General features: G+C 40.3%; 1 protein-coding gene across 2 annotated transcripts in view; it reads right to left on the reverse strand.

The window, feature by feature from the left end:
• gucy2f (guanylate cyclase 2F, retinal) overlaps positions 1-18,023 on the reverse strand; it is a 52,726-nt gene that overhangs the window by 23,464 nt on the left and 11,239 nt on the right. For both annotated transcript variants that reach the window (XM_034167973.1, XM_034167974.1), the window contains 8 exons: positions 15,377-15,731; positions 15,175-15,259; positions 11,744-11,840; positions 9,010-9,135; positions 5,597-5,677; positions 1,916-2,092; positions 1,508-1,664; positions 1,137-1,286 (listed from right to left, as the gene is read on the reverse strand). In XM_034167973.1, coding sequence (XP_034023864.1) covers positions 1,137-1,286; positions 1,508-1,664; positions 1,916-2,092; positions 5,597-5,677; positions 9,010-9,135; positions 11,744-11,840; positions 15,175-15,259; positions 15,377-15,731 — 1,228 coding nt within the window. The remainder of the gene's footprint in view (positions 1-1,136; positions 1,287-1,507; positions 1,665-1,915; positions 2,093-5,596; positions 5,678-9,009; positions 9,136-11,743; positions 11,841-15,174; positions 15,260-15,376; positions 15,732-18,023) is intronic.

Here is an 18,023-nt window from a genome sequence, read left to right on the forward strand (position 1 = left end):
TATTAAATATTATTCACAGACATATTCTCTTCAGGGTTTTAGCAGGGAAAAATTAGGATAAAGTGAAATAAAACAAACGATCCACGAATCGTAGATCAAAGCACTGCTTCGATCTGCGAATCACTGCTTCGATTGGTTCAAGGTTCAAAGCAAAGCCGTGCAGCAGAAAAGTTGATTACAGACCCGCTGCAGATCTGTAATCAATGTAGAGAAACTATCATTTTCCTGACAAACAAGTGGGCAAGTGTGCAACTGCAAAAAAGCCTACCGGACATGCCTCATGACAAATCGGCCTGACTTCGTTGCAGTCACTAGTAATTAGTGGCATCTCTGGGTGAAAACAGGACTTTTTTCGTGTGTGTGTGTTTTTTTTTTGTAACGAGTAACGGCAAATGTATCGGAGTAGAAGTATGCAATTAAGGTTGGAAATGTAGTGAAGTAAAAGTGAAAGTAAGCTGAATTAAAAAAAAAACTCAAGTAAAGTACAAAGTCTCCCAAAACGTACTTAAGTACAGTAGTGAAGTATTTTTACTTTGTTACTATACAACACTGCACTTCTGTCAGGTTGCCCCAGGGCAGCTGTGGCTACACTACTAGTTTACCACCACCAGTGTGTAAATGTGCGAGTGATTGAATAATGCAACTTGTAAAGCACTTTGGGGGTCTTGAAAAGCGCTCTATAAATCCAAGTCATTATTATTAAATACAGTCGGCAAAATAAAGTTGGTCATTTGATTGATTTGGTGCATCAAAGTTCAACAAATATAAAGAAGTTCATCGTCATTATATGTTCTTTGAATTTGGTGTCTGATACCATTCATTGTTTGTTAATTATGCTCCACACTAGCTGGCTAGAATGGACTCACTCACTCACTCACTCATCTACATTTTGGCACTACAAGGCCTATGCTGTTACCTGTGCTGGGAATAACAAGAAAGACAGTAAAAAAAACAAGTCCTTTCAGCTTCTCCCTTTTATACTCAGGTTCAGCACAGCAGATTCGAGCTGGATCTTGATTTGGCACAGATTTTACACCGGATGCCCTTCTTGACACAACCGCTTGATCACGGAAATTGAATGTGTGCGGGACAGATGGTCTCTGTTGTTGAGACTCTTTCTTGGTGATGGATCTTACCCTCTGGTGGCAGACCAAGCATGCAGTATGGTGGACCTCTGACCACTACTTCTTGGAGTATAATAGAAAAGCTGTACACATCTCCTTTGTAGGTCCCTTTGCGTGGATTTGCAGCATCTCTCAGGAATTCTGGAGCGGTCCAAAAAAGATCTGAGTGGGAAAAATCAAAAATTTTAATCAAGCTACAAACAACCATTATACATCTAAGCTATTCCTTCTCCATGTCACTGGATACTTTGAACAGCAACGAAATCTTTAATTTTTAACATTCATTTGTCAAATGTACGATATGTTTGACACTATTTGTGTGCTACCAACCTAAAATTTTAATTTAATTTCACTATAATTCAGTTTGTGAATTTTGATTTTACCTTCAGGTGGGAACTCTTCCACAGGAGCTTTCTGAGATTCCAACAACTCGTTAAATCCATAATCTGTAATCTTGAGGACAAAGCGCCCATCTACGACGCAGTTTCGAGATTTTAGTCTGCCGTGGGGGAATTCCCTGTGATGAAGGTACTTCATACCCTGGAAGCATCATGGTTTAGTTATTCTCAAAGCAAACGGACTGTATTTCTGCAGCACTTTTCAATCTGATGCACACACTCAATGCATTTTACAGTGATGCCTCACATTCACCAGTTCACATCCACATTCACGCAGCAATGTCTCGCCTCCTTCGCCTGGGCACCAGCAGAAAACATACAGTAAAAAGTTCCTCCACATTGATCATAAGTGGAGCAGGAAGGTTTCCTTAACCTCCTGAATGTCCTTGTTACCTTGATGAGGTCCAGCAAAAGTGAGGATTTGAACATCCAGTCTAATTTAACATCTTCATTCCTCAGCAGGTCCTGTAGGCTGCCCCGAGAGCAGTGCTCCGTCACCACAGCAAACACCCAGCTTTCTGAAAAGAAGCCCAGGAACGGGTTCACGTTCTCGTGTCTCAGGTCTTTCATCTGTGGAGCAGCCACATACAGATTTTAAGCACTTTATTACAGGAAAGACTACAAGAACTCATTATTTGATGTCCACACACAGCTGTAACTTTAAAGGTTTGCATGTTCATATTTTCATTTTCCTGCAAGAATAGTTTAGTTTTTCAGTTTCAAAAGGAAAAGCTCAACATCATCATTCTGAATTGCTCGGCTGCATTTGTGGAGAGAGACAAGATTTTTCTTATTTCATGAAAGAGTGAAAAGTTTAATTAATTTATTTAATTAACTATTTAATTCTTTTACATTTGTTTTTTTTATTTTCCTCTCTGCAGTGCCCTTTAAATGTAACTTCTCTTCACCCGTCCTCGCCCAGGTGAAGCGTAGTTACCAAGTTGTGAGCATCTTTTGTAAAAAACATTCACACCCACTCCCACACCTACGGACAATTTAAAGATTCCAATCCACCTAACCCACATGTCTTTGGATGTGGGAGGAAACCGGAGCACCCGACGGAAACCCACGCAAACACGGGGACAGTGGTGGGCACAGCTAACCAAAAGGTTAGCTTCGATAACTGGTAATCAGCTAACTGAAAAGTTATCTTTTTTAACGCTAAACCGATAAACTGCCTAAAAACTTATGGGAAGCTACAGATAACCGATAACTTTAAATTTTGCCTCCCATAGGCTCTCAGCTACTAAGAAGACTTTAAGAAGCAACCTGGGCTTCTTCTGGCATTTTTACATAAAACAAACACAGTAACATCTATAAACCCAGAGAATATATTAATGAGAGTTTTAGGTACAATATACAAATAGTTTAATGCTGTTGTCCATGTGGAGCCTGATCAGAGCATCTCAAATGCATTTCTTCTGTTGTGAATACCCATAATGCACTGGGCACAGCTGCATGTCCACACTAAAACCTTCAAAATTAGTGCATTACTTTAAAACTAAAACATACAGTAGTGTTCAGAATAATAGTAGTGCTATGTGACTAAAAAGATTAATCCAGGTTTTGAGTATATTTCTTATTGTTACATGGGAAACAAGATACCAGTAGATTCAGTAGATTCTCACAAATCCAACAACACCAAGCATTCATGATATGCACACTCTTAAGGCTATGAAATTGGGCTATTAATAAAAAAAAGTAGAAAAGGGGGTGTTCACAATAATAGTAGTGTGGCATTCAGTCAGTGAGTTCGTCAATTTTGTGGAACAAACAGGTGTGAATCAGGTGTCCCCTATATAAGGATGAAGCCAGCACCTGTTGAACATGCTTTTCTCTTTGAAAGTCTGAGGAAAATGAGACTTTCAAGACATTGTTCAGAAGAACAGAGTAGTTTGATTAAAAAGTTGATTGGAGAGGGGAAAACTTATACCTAGGTGCAAAAAATTATAGGCTGTTCATCTACAACGATCTCCAATGCTTTAAAATGGACAAGACAAAAAAAAAAAAAAAAAAAAAAAAAAAACAGAGATGCATGGAAGAAAATGGAAAACAACCATTAAAATGGATAGAAGAATAACCAGAATGGCAAAGGCTCACCCATTGATCAGATAAAATTGTTCTTTTTGGGTCCAAGGGCCGCAGACAGTTTGTGAGACAACCCCCAAACTCTGAATTCAAGCCACAGTTCACAGTGAAGACAGTGAATCATGGTGGTGTAAGCATCATGATATGGGCATGTTTCTCCTACTATGGTGTTGGGTCTATATATCGCATACCAGGTATCACAGATCAGTTTGGATATGTCAAAATACTTGAAGAGGTCATGTTGCCTTATGCTGAAGAGGACATGCCCTTGAAATGGATGTTTCAACAAGACAATGACCCCAACCACACTAGTAAATGAGCAAAATCTTGGTTCCAAACCAACAAAATTAATGCCTCGCAGATGTGAAGAAATCATGAAAAACTGTAGTTATACAACTAAATACTAGTTTAGTGATTCACAGGATTGCTAAAAAAGCAGTTTGAACATAATAGTTTTGAGTTTGTAGCATCAACAGCAGATGCTACTATTATTGTGAACACCCCCTTTTCTACTTTTTTAACTAATAGCCCAATTTCATAGCCTTAAGAGTGTGCATATCATGAATGCTTGGTCTTGTTGGATTTTTGACAATCTACTGAATCTACTGGTACCTTGTTTCCCATGTAACAATAAGAAATATACTCAAAACCTGGATTAATCTTTTTAGTCACATAGCACTACTATTATTCTGAACACTACTGTATATATCTGACATTTTCACTTTAGAAAACTTCAGACGTGACGTTAATTTAAATAACTTGTCCGAAATTAGTTTGGTTAAAATTTTAACCATAAGTTAAAACTGTATGCCTCTGGATGACTTGGGTGCTATTGGCAGGGTATTAGTACGGGGTCAAAAGAAATGAGTTTTTTTTCTTTTCTATGACCAGTTCTCCTTTGCCTGCAGAGGATAGAGCGGTTTCTTCTTGAACCAGCTCTTCTCTGTTTGTAGAGGATAGAACTGCGCATCTACTACAAAAAGTTACGTCTGCAAAAATGTTAGCAGTTTAAAAATTATCGGACCAAAACTTTCGGAAGATAATTTTGTCCGATGATGGCTTTCCAAGTTATCAGAAAAGCTAATCCGATAATGAAAACATTATCTTCGATAATTAGCGGATTAGCGGAACTGTGCCCACCACTGCACGGGGAGAACATGCAAACTCCACACAGAAAGGCCACAAGCAGGAACTGAACCCGTGACCTTCTCGCTGTGAGGCAACAGTGCTAACCACTAAGCCATCGTGCTGCCCTATTTCCAGATTATGCCTGATAATATGACCAAGGTGCACGCCTTAAAACACTGATTCATGGTGGATGCTAAGGGATAATGGTAACCACGACAGAATGGTGAGAGCATTTTATGGCAAATATTTGTAATATTATGGGTTGTTGCACTTTTTTTTTTTTTTGGATCCTGTGTAAGAAGCGTGCGCTGCAGTTTTTCTGTTGAGCGAGGTGACGTCAACCAAGACATGCAAAACAACTCTGAAGGATTGAGAAGCTTCTGTGGCCATGATGGGTCCAACTGTGCATTGTGCAACATTTATGACAGTGTATTACATTGTAAATTATAAATGTGTTTTTATGCTTGTTAAATGCTCTTGTGTATTACATTTTATGTCTGGGGACTACGGATGGAAACTAGCATTGCGCTAAATCTGGCATATTTACAGTACGCTAAATTGTGTGGCCCCCCCCCCCACACACACACATACATACATACATACATACATACATACATACATATATATATATATATATATATACCGTCTATAAACAATTGTACATTCATTAATATGCACTGTCCCTGTTAAATAAACCAATAATGAAATGAAATACAACTTTATGGTGACGTGCCACACAAATCCTGTTTGTCAGTCTGTCCAGGTACTTATGCACCTGACTGTCAGCATTAAAACAGCTTTTAAGAACAAGTGGAGTTTTTCAAACTACAGCAGCAGGATAAAGACATGTCGTTCTACCTTTGCAAAAATCCTTGTGGTGCTTTGCTTGATCTCCTTGAACTGTCTCTCCTCAAATTTCTTCAGCCACACCCAGTCACCCTGCAAACACAACCATTGGCTGTTATGCTTACATCAAATTTTGCCACTCAGTTTAATGCGTATTGCAAATTACAAACAAAACAAGAGTGCTCATTGAGCACAGTATCCTCCGCTGGCAAATGTCACTTTGGTACAAGTGCTTGCTACATTCTGATAACATTTCAAGGCATCTAATAACATTTGCTTTGTGAACACACCTCAGCTATTTGCACTTCTAGCAAAAAGTGTAAAATGAGATCATTTTAGTGAATAATTTATTTAATAAATCAAGAGAAACATTTTTTGCTAATGAATCACAGGGGAGGAGGAGTAGCAGGAAGACAGAGGTTGGGAATGAGAGGACCAGTAGTAGCCAGTAAACTAGTATTGATCAGTATGTCTGATATTTATATTGTGTATTTATATTGCAACTGTTTTTCTTTTTTACTTTCACCTTTGATACTCTGTGTGCTTCTTACCCTGTATGCTGCTATACAATGCTGTTGGAACCTCAATTACTTTGAGGGAGTCTTCCCAAGGGATCAATAAAGTTCTATCTAATCTAATCTGGTAACTATATCAAATAATAGTATAATAATAAAATAATCAACATATATCAAGGACTTGTACCAGGTTTCATGAAATTCCTCCTCCATGATTTTAGAATGCAGACATCCACTCATGAAACTGATGGAGTCTAGATTTGTTAATCAAGGGCCACAATGCTGGTAAAACGGGCCCAACCCAAATGAATGAATGAATTTATTTGGCACACAAATCAACAACAAAAACTCATAACAAAACAACTCTACAATGAACTTTTGTGACCGAAAGGGTGAGGGCAGAAGCAAAGCTTATAAATACCCAACCCTAAAAAAAAATAAAATAAAAAAAATAAAAAAATAAACTTCTGCCAGGGTATGTAAACTTTTGAGCACAACTGTATATGACATTTTTCAAGGGTGGTAATAAAGTAAGCAAAGTTTCTATAATGATTTTTAATTGAAAGTGCTGGAAATTAAAATGTGAATGTTTTGTGAATAATTGTATTTATTACTGGGCACATTTAGTTCATGTCATGTTTTACACCTGGCAAGGTTGAAATATTTCCTTTAGTCCTATCAACTTTCTGTTTTTGCGCCATTCATCCTTGATCCAGATCCTTAGACCAGACAGTATGTGCCAATTACAGGGTCATCACACCATTCAGCCTCCCTGGTAAAGTCTACTCCAGGGTGCTGGAAAGGAGGGTTCAGCCGGTAGTGGAACTTTTGATTGAAGAGGAACAATTTGCGTTCCGTCTTGGTTGTGGAAAACCAACCAGCTCTTCACTCTCAGAAGGATCCTGGAGGGTTCCTGGGAGTATGCCCACCCAGTCTACATGTGTTTTCTGGACTTGGAGAAGGTGTATGATCGGGTACCCCGGGAGATACTGTGGGAGGTGCTGCAGGAGTATTGAGTGAGGGGGTCTCTTCTCAGGGCCATCCAATCTCTATACTCACAAAGCGAGAGTGGCAGTAAGTCGGACTCTTTTCCGGTGGAGGTTGGCCTCTGCCAGGGCTGCGCCTTGTCACCAATCCTATGATATTCATGGACAAGATATCGAGGTGTAGTCGGGGGGATGAGGGTTTCCAGTTTGGTGGACTCAGGGTCTCATCACTGCTTTTTGCAGATGATGTGGTCCTGTTGGCTTCATCGCCCTATGACCTCCAGCACTCACTGGATCGGTTTGCAGCCGAGTATGAAGCGGCTGGGATGAGGTTCAGCACCTCTGAATCTGAGGCCATGGTTCTCAGCAGGAAACCGATGGATTGCCTACTCCGGGTAGGGAATGAGGTCTTGCCCCAAGTGAAGGAGTTCAACTACCTCAGAGTCTTGTTCATGAGTGAGGAGACAATGGAGCATGAGATTGCCCGGAGAATCGGTGCACCAGGGACGGTGTTGCATTCGCTCTGCCGTACTATTGTGACGAAAAGGGAGCTGAGCCAAAAGGTGAAGCTCTCGATCTAGTGGTTAATCTGCGTTCCTACTCTCAGGGTTGGGACATGACCAAGAGAACTAGACCGCGGGTACAAGCGGCCGAAATGGGCTTCCTTAGGAGGGTGGCTGATGTCTCCCTTAGAGATAAGGTGAGAAGCTTGGCCATCCGTGGGGAGCTTGGAGTAGAGCCGCTGCTCCTTCGTGTTGAAAGGAGCCAGCTGAGGTGGCTCGAGAATTTGGTAAGGATGCTCCCTTGGCGCCTTCCTAGGGAGCTGTTCCAGGCATGTCCATTTTGGAGGAGACCCAGGACTAGGTGGAGAGATTATATCTCACCACTGGCCTGGGAACGCCTTGGGATCCCCCAGTCAGAGGTGGTCAATGTGGCACGGGAAAGGGAAGTCTGGGGTCCCCTGCTGGAGCTGTGGCCCCCGTGACCCAATCCCGGATAAGTGGTTGAAGATGAGTGATGAGATGAGAGATGAGTCATCCTTGATCCAAAATACATAGGCATACCAAACGGCAAATTTCAGCTCTCTCCAGTTTCTCCATGATCAAAGTTACACACATGTATACTTGGGCTTTAATATATAGATGATTTAATGCCCTGGTGGAATGGCGTGTGAGTCCAGGATTTAATTATCAACATCCATTGTTCACTGTTGCCACTTAATATCCCTATTTCTCCAAAAATATTAGTCCTATCAACTTTCTGTTTTGCAGCATTCATCCTTGATCCAAAATACATAAGTATGCCAAACGGCAAACATCAGCTCTCAACAGTTTCTTCGTGATCAAAGTCACACACACACACACACACACACACACACACACACACACACACACACACACACACACACACACACACACACACACACACACACACACACACACACACACACACACACACAAAACATAGTTATGGTCAGCATGGTGGTTGTACTTTGATAATGTGGTGATGTGGGGAGGCTTTGCTACTTCACAATTCGGGGCCCCTTGAATTCTGTTGTGTACTTCAAAATCATGGAGGCAACATTTTGATCCAAAACATATCACAGAAGAGTTCAAAAGAACTACAATTAAAGTTTGTGAGTGGCCTAAATAAAATTGTGAGTGGAACCACTTTGAGATGCTGTGACAGGATCTTAAATGGGTGGCACATGTTTTATTTAGTCTGGCTGAACTCGAAGCAGTTCTGCAAAGATGTGTGGGCCAAAATTCCAAGTGGTGTGAAACACTGGTCTCCAATTATCAGATGGGTTTGATATATATTTGCTAAAAGTGATATATACAAAAATAGAAGAAAAAAAGCACAGGGAAAATAGATTGGGATAGCACCAAGGCTAAATGCCGAGGACTCTTTCATTGCAACATACCTCAAAAACAGCCACATTTGTGGTCTCATGAGTTGCCTCCTGCATGCTGTTCACAGAATGGGAGGGGTCTGTTGATTTTTCGTCCAGACCACATCTGGAGTCAGTCAGATCCTCTAAAGTGATTTTCTGTTGGATGGCAAACAAGCTCAGGATTAACCTCTTCAGCCTGTATAACAAATAGGTGGGTTACACCACAATTTAGCCACACATTTAAAGAAAATTAATATATGGTAGTGTTCAGAATAATAGTAGTGCTATGTGACTAAAAAGATTAATCCAGGTTTTGAGTATATTTCTTATTGTTACATGGGAAACAAGGTACCAGTAGATTTTCACCAATCCAACAAGACCAAGCATTCATGATATGCACACTCTTAAGGCTATGAAATTGGGCTATTATTTAAAAAAGTACAAAAGGGGGTGTTCACAATAATAGTAGCATCTGCTGTTGACGCTACAAACTCAAAACTATTATGTTCAAACTGCTTTTTTAGCAATCCTGTGAATCACTAAACTAGTATTTAGTTGTATAACCACAGTTTTTCATGATTTCTTCACATCTGCGAGGCATCAATTTTGTTGGTTTGGAACCAAGATTTTGCTCATTTACTAGTGTGCTTGGGGTCATTGTCTTGTTGAAACACCCATTTCAAGGGCATGTCCACTTCAGCATAAGGCAACATGACCTCTTCAAGTACTTTGACATATCCAAATTGATCCATGATACCTGGTATGCAATATATAGGCCCAACACCATAGTAGGAGAAACATGCCCATATCATGATGCTTGCACCACCATGCTTCACTGTCTTCACTGTGATCTGTGGCTTGAATTCAGAGTTTGGGAGTCATCTCACAAACTCTCTGCGGCCCTTGGACCCAAAAAGAACAATTTTACTCTCATCAGTCCAGAAAATATTCCTCCATTTCTCTTTAGGCCAGTTGATGTGTTCTTTGGCAAAATGTAACCTCTTCTGCATGTCTTTTATTTAACAGAGGGACTTTGTGGAGGATTCTTGCAAATAAATTAGCTTCACACAGGCATCTTCTAACTGTCACAGCACTTACAGGTAACTCCAGACTGTCTTTGATCATCCTGGAGGTGATCAGTGGGTGAGCCTTTGCCATTCTGGTTATTCTTCTATCCATTTTGATGGTTGTTTTCCTTTTTCTTCCACGCATCTCAGTTTTTTTTTTTGTCCATTTTAAAGCATTGGAGATCATTGTAGATGAACAGCCTATAATTTTTTGCACCTGCGTATAAGTTTTCCCCTCTCCAATCAACTTTTTAATCAAACTACGCTGTTCTTCTGAACAATGTCTTGAACGTCCCATTTTCCTCAGACTTTCAAAGAGAAAAGCATGTTCAACAGGTGCTGGCTTCATCCTTAAATAGGGGACACCTGATTCACACCTGTTTGTTCCACAAAATTGACGAACTCACAGACTGAATGCCACACTACTATTATTGTGAACACCCCCTTTTCTACCTTTTTTTTTTACTAATAGCCCAATTTCATAGCCTTAAGAGTGTGCATATCATGAATGCTTGGTCTTGTTGGATTTGTGAGAATCTACTGAATCTACTGGTACCTTGTTTCCCATGTAACAATAAGAAATATACTCAAAACCTGGATTAATCTTTTTAGTCACATAGCACTACTATTATTCTGAACTCTACTGTACGTATAAGCAGTATTAATCACATAAATGTGTTGATATCATGATACGTATCAGAGGTCCAACGATATGTATCGTATCATATCATACTGGGATTTGAGAAATGACACAAAGCCCTAGCTCCCTGAGGTGAAGCAGTTGAGCTCCTCGTTCCTACAATACCTCCTCCTCCCTTCATGTCCATTCACCCATTTTCTAGACAGCTTCTACCATGGCCAGTTTTGTGTTGGTGCTCCCTGACAGGGAACCCCAGAGAAAACCAATGTAAAAATATTGCTCAACCCAGAATTATTAAGGTTTTGCATTTTCCATTAATTTTACCTTTATTATTATTATTATTATTATTATTATTATTATTATTATTTTTTTTTTTTTTTTTTTTTACTGTTTGTTTTCATTGCAGTTTGAAGCATCATGAACTCTGTGCTCGACTTGAGACCATCTTTTTTTGGTGCTCGTTTTCTGCTGCCTCACAAAAATAAAACACTAGTACTGGGTCCAACCCCACGTTATTTTAAGTTCAACATAACCATGGGCACACAGAAGAATGCATGTACATTTGGTATTTAAAGAATATTGGAGCTAGACATGAAAATGAGAACTATGTTGGTTTGAAACGAGCAATGATGCTTAATTATTTGTGCTATGACCAAGGAACCCAGGCAATATATTTGCTGTGATTAGCAGCAGGGCATGCAGGATGAACCTCACAAAAATTATTATATTCAGATCTGAAATTTTGTGTTCTGATAGATACAAATGAGGACCAGGGTATCTCTTAATTTGGACCACGTTGATGTCTTTGAACATACAAAAACAATAAAGACAGACAAGCCCATCAAGTACTGATCACAGGGTCCTGGTGGCCACTAGATGCCACTTTTGTTTGCTTTACATTAACCGTTTCATCATATAAATTAATATATAACAAACTGGCCCTGTGACACACTGGTGTCCTGTCCAGGGTGCACCCTGCCTCATGCGCAATGACTTCTGGGATAAGCTCCAGAGTAAGTGGGTATATGGATGGATGTAATGGAGTAAAGCTGCCTACCTTCTTGCTAAGCTGAGGGTTAATAAAAGTGAGATCCTCTAGGGTCAGCAGGATACGATTGGGGCCTTTGACCAGTTGGATCTGCTGGAGTCTCCGCCTGCAACAAAATTATGATTCAGTCAGAGACACCTGTTGTTGATTATCTAAAATCAGTCGATATGCAGTTATAGTTGTTGGAAAGTACTTTCCTCTTATAGCATGTAGATTTTTAAAGATCTGTCAAAGAATCCATCAGGGATTCTGCTGAACTAGCTAAATGTTCATCCCACAAATAACTACACTAAAGCAAGGAGAGTCTTCGACCAATTTGGATTTGATAGTGTATCCATTTATGCCATTACTGATCATATGCACATTGAACAGAGAGCATCAATACATGTAATTGGAATTTGTCAATCAGCTGACCTTATAAAAATATGAATGAATTATTGATTTCTAATATAATTACAAAGTATACTCAACAAAAATATAAACGCAACACTTTTGGTTTTGCTCCCATTTTGTATGAGATGAACTCAAAGATCTAAAACTTTTTCCACATACACAATATCACCATTTCCCTCAAATATTGTTCACAAACCAGTCTAAATCTGTGATAGTGAGCACTTCTCCTTTGCTGAGATAATCCATCCCACCTCACAGGTGTGCCATATCAAGATGCTGATTAGACACCATGATTAGTGCACAGATGTGCCTTAGACTGCCCACAATAAAAGGCCACTCTGAAAGATGCAGTTTTGTTTTACTGGGGGGGGATACCAGTCAGTATCTGGTGTGACCACCATTTGCCTCATGCAGTGCAACACATCTCCTTCTCATCATCCATGAAGAGAACACCTCTCCAACGTGCCAAACGCCAGCGAATGTGAGCATTTTCCCACTCAAGTCGGTTGCGACGACGAACTGGAGTCAGGACGAGACCCCGATGAGGACGACAAGCATGCAGATGAGCTTCCCTGAGACGGTTTCTGACAGTTTGTGCAGAAATTCTTTGGTTATGCAAACCGATTGTTTCAGCAGCTGTCCGAGTGGCTGGTCTCAGACAATCTTGGAGGTGAACATGCTGGATGTGGAGGTCCTGGGCTGGTGTGGTTACACGTGGTCTGCGGTTGTGAGGCTGGTTGGATGTACTGCCAAATTCTCTGAAACGCCTTTGGAGACGGATTATGGTAGAGAAATGAACATTCAATACACGAGCAACAGCTCTGGTTGACATTCCTGCTGTCAGCATGCCAAATGCACGCTCCCTCAAATCTTGCGACATCTGTGGCATTGTGCTGTGTGATAAAACTGCACCTTTCAGAGTGGCCTTTTATTGTGGGCAGTCTAAGGCACACCTGTGCACTAATCATGGTGTCTAATCAGCATCTTGATATGGCACACCTGTGAGGTGGGATGGATTATCTCAACAAAGGAGAAGTGCTCACTATCAGAGATTTAGACTGGTTTGTGAACAATATTTGAGGGAAATGGTGATATTGTGTATGTGGAAAAAGTTTTAGATCTTTGAGTTCATCTCATACAAAATGGGAGCAAAACCAAAAGTGTTGCATTTATATTTTTGTTGAGTGTAGTTATTGTACCTGATTACGAATCATCTGGCCATGTCACCCCCTCCCTACACACACACCACCAGTAAATGAGCCCTTCCTCTAAACATATGTCCAAAACACCAGAATGACTGTTTTTTTTCAATATTTTATGTTCCCATTCTCTTAACAAAAGAAATAACAAAAAGGTTCTGCGTTCTGTTAATCTGTAATCTGTAGTGATCTTTATACCAAAAATGACATCTGTTATTCCTCAACCTTTTTTTTTTTGTCACATTCTTAGTGATTTCAGCAGTGCTACACAGGAAAATCACCAGTGTTAAATTAAGAGACCAGAGTAGGACCATATGTACACTGATAGTGATAATTTAACACTGTCAATGTTAGTTTTACACTGGTGATTTTACTGTGTACTGAGTAAATGCATCTTGGGTAACTCTTTGTATTAAGGTATTTCTAATACGCATTAGTTAATTAGTAATAAAGCCGTAATAAGTCATTATAAGATGCTTATTAACATTAGCATGTGTTAACAACAGTATAATAAATATCTTTATTCTTCCATAATAAGACACTCATATGCACATATTTACAACAGGCTTAAGCACATGATGACTTTCTTATAATTGTTTATAATACCATTATAAACATTTGTTTCTGTGTTATCAGTCCTATGGGCAAGCGATATCTAAAAGTTCAGAATTAATTTCTTGTTGGTCTTCAAGCCATTTTTCCACTTGGATGAGGTAATTATTGTTGAGTTATTATTAATTTAACCATTATGTAATATTTAGTTTAACTATGGCAGTTTAGTTTAACTTTTGGCAGCACGGTGGCTTAGTGGGTAGCACTGTTGCCTCACAGCAAGAAGGTCATGGGTTTGATTCCCACCTGTGGCTTTTCTGTGTGGAGTTTACATGTTCTCCCCATGCTTGCGTGGGTTTCCTCAGGGTGCTCCAGTTTCCTCCCACATTTGAAGACATGCAGGTTAGGTGAATTGGAAACTCTGTAATTGTCCAGGTCTCCCTTGCAAAAGAGGTTTTGAGCTCAGTAGGACTAACCTGGTTAAATAAAGTTTAAATCAAACTAATTTACCTGTTAAGTAATTGCTTTAATTCAATTTGAATTATTTTATTTATATAGCACCAAATCACAACAAAGCTGCCTCAAGGCACTTCACACGAGTTAGGTCTAACCTTACCTGACCCTTAGAACAACCGTACAGGTGACGCCGGTAAGGAAAAACTCCATCTGATGATGATGAGGAAGAAACCTCAAGCAGACCAGACTCAGAGGGGTGACCCACTGCTTAGGCCATTCTAACAGTTACAAGGCTTTTACAAAGTTTTTACCAAGCTGAAGAAACGGGAAATAGAAAAACCAGAATGGTATCAAAAACAAGGTTCATTATTGAGATGAGAACGCAGTCATTGACGCCACAGGCAGGGTGTCGTGAGTCCAGCACCATGGGATGCATGGCCAGTGTCTGCCCATCATGTCATCAGTCTGGCTCCAAGTTCAACTGTAGTTGTGGAGTCGATGTGTCTCAGTGGTGATTAATACCTAATTAATTACATATTTATTAGCAACGTATTATGCACTTGTTAACATTTGACTATGATTTTTACAGCTGTCAGACCTAAAGCAAAAGCAATGCCTTATGATCTAATAGCAAATGTATTTATGATGCTATTACTAGCACCTATATAGTCTTATTAACGCATAATCACTTTAATAAGTATTATATAAAACTTTTAAAGCCTTATTACCCATTAACCTACACTTATTACAAGAACCTTTACTTCAAGTGTTACTGCTCCTAGTCTAATATAAAACAGCAGTCTTTGTTGCCGGTAACATAGTTGTGTTTTCAGGTAGTACCTTACAAAAAGACTGACAGCAATCCCTCCGAGAGCCAGAGCAAAGACCACAGTGAACACCACTATGATGTAGGTGATCTCCACACCTGACGACAACAAGAGGAAATGGGGAAAGTGATGAAATGATAAATAAGAGGAAATGCTTTGGAACTAATCCAACAGACATGCATTAAGTATAGATATACCAAAGTGATGTATCTCACCACCAGTGCAGATGCTGTTATTTTCAAACCAGCAACTGGAGTCAGATGGTGGAGGGGACCCCCCTGGAAAGTGAATGGATCTCCCAGCAAAAAGCAGCCTTTCAGACATTAGATCCACTATAAAGGTCTGATAGAGTTGGCTTCCCCTCGTGTCAGAGTCCAGGATGACATAGTTGGTCTTGACATTGCCAGCAATATCCACCCTGACCTTCTGGTTGAAGCCATTGAAAGTCATATTCCTTGTGAAGTATGCCAGATTTGATCCTGAAAGCCTCATGCCTGCTCTCCTCGCATTGTTTATGGACTTAGCCAGCAAATATATACTGTTATAAATGGTCCCAAATAGAGGGTTAACCTGCAAGAAACATTCAGGGTTGTTATCAGGTCCACAAAAAGATGGCACAATTTAAAATGCATTCTGAGGCTTTGGCAAAAGCTGAGACATAACTCCTGTAAAATGCAATGAGTGAATGAATAAACAGACAAACAAAAGTCTCTACTCCAGTTTGGTATCATGATAATTTAAAAACAGTAAATGTTATTATGTTGTAAGTCTTCCAACTGAAAGGGCATATGGTAAACTGATTCAACTTTGGTTATTTGCAATGCCTAAATCACTAGAAAAAACAAGTTTGTTTTGTTAATTTAATATACCATACGGTATATGTGTCTTCACCAGGACATGTCTGGACTTCCTGCAGGGTATAACCTTGTCATTTCATGCAAGATGGAAACTAGGAGCAGATCGTGTTCCTATGTTTTCAACATATGTGCGCTTTTGAAGTTACATGCAGCTTGAAATGAGCTTGTCAGTTTCTTTCATTTCCAAAACCTAGGTCTAGTGGCCATGAGTGCATCTTCAAATATACCTTCCAGCATATGAGCATTAACTAAAAAGTAATGAATTTAAAATGTCTTATTTTATATGAGCAGCATCCACAAACAAATTTGTTTTTGTAGAAAGACAACATTCTGCAAAAAGTCTAAAGCTATCTAAATATATTTGGATATTGGCAAACATTTTGATATTAGAATTGACTATTGCAGCAAATTAAATCACAAATATTAGGGCCCCTTCACACATAGAACGAATAAGTACGAATCACGGCGAAACAGCCCGAATGAGTGAACCCCGGAAACATCGAGCCGACGTCGGGCAGGTGTGAATGATGCTGTGATGGCTTTGTGCATGCTTGTGCATGTGCACGAACACAGCGCGAGCAGCTGGAGCATGTGACACCACATCGTGCCGCTGCTGCATCTCATCGAGCAGACAATCCAAGTATGATCCCTCTGTTCCTCTGTATTTGACCCCGGGGTCATAGACATCAAGTCATGAAATGACATGAATGAAGCAGTGCGCTCTTATTATGTCTTATTTTATCTTATGCCACGTCACCCACACGTGAGCTTGACATTCAGATCACCAGCTGAGTGTACACATGATCTGACCGTCAGTTTCACCTGGCACAGCCTGTTGAGGTGCGCTCTGTGTACTCACTGCAGCCCGTCACAAAGCCGATATATGTTTTATGTATGTCCATGTGAGGACAGCAAGCACACACACGTGCCTCACGGAGGACAGTTGTAAGGTCATGTCCTTCAAAACACAATACGTGTTCTCAAGCTGTGACACGCCCATCTGTCCATTCAGCCCACAGAACAAAGTGTCACTCTCTTTCTGTGTTGTGTGATTATTTATTTTAGTTATTTCTTAAGTAATTATGTATGTACCTGTCCTGGCTGTGTTTTCTGTGTTTTTAATGTAACACGTCATGTGCACTGAGCTGTCATTTCCAGTTGTCAGTGTGTGGCTGGGCAGCGATCAGCTTTGAGGTGCCTTGCTGTGCTTTGTGCGCTCAGGCATGGCTGGTCGGTCCCCATGTGATCATTTGTCTGTACATACACATACAAATCAGCATTTCATGCAAGTGTGCCCTCCCCCTCCTCCACACACCTCATGTGTTGCAGGCGGGTGTGTGTGTGTGTGTGTGTGACACACGTGCACACTCATGATACACACATGTCTCATGTGTTGAGGGGGGGTTGCTGACACTCTGGCACGCCACATGTGTGTTGCTTGGAACAACTTTCATAGCCAGTTTGAAAGTGGTCGCCTGCTCTCTATTTTCGTGCTGGCTGTGCGAATGGCACCACATTTTCTAAGTGCTCTGCGAGTGGTACTGGATGTTCGTGTGTGGTACCTGGAATTTGGCTGACACCTGCCGAGAAAGGGATCTAATAGGCACTCACAGGGCACATTTTGTCTTTCGGCCGCTGGTGTGTGCAAATGGTTGTGGCGACAGGTGTACGAGGCGTAAGAGGTGGCTTTGATTTTTCATGAATGGCATACAATTCCTCCTTAGTGTGCCATTCGGCCTCATTCGTGCTATATGTGAAGGTGCCTTAAGCTTGTTCATTGTCAAATGGCATCAAAATTAAGTTCCATGACAGGGAGACTGTGTATATGACAACATTTGCCTCATTTTTTCCATTCATCACAGTTTCATTTTGTCTGCTTCTCCATTGATTTTGCAACTTCCCATATTGCACACTCAGTAATTCTGGGGCAGTGGTTTGATTGAAAAAACTTGAAACATGATTGTGCTATTTCTAACTGTGAAGGGGACATTCCTCGATTCACACG

The sequence above is a fragment of the Thalassophryne amazonica genome, chromosome 4, assembly GCF_902500255.1.
Source record: "Thalassophryne amazonica chromosome 4, fThaAma1.1, whole genome shotgun sequence".
In the NCBI taxonomy this organism is placed as follows: domain Eukaryota; kingdom Metazoa; phylum Chordata; class Actinopteri; order Batrachoidiformes; family Batrachoididae; genus Thalassophryne; species Thalassophryne amazonica.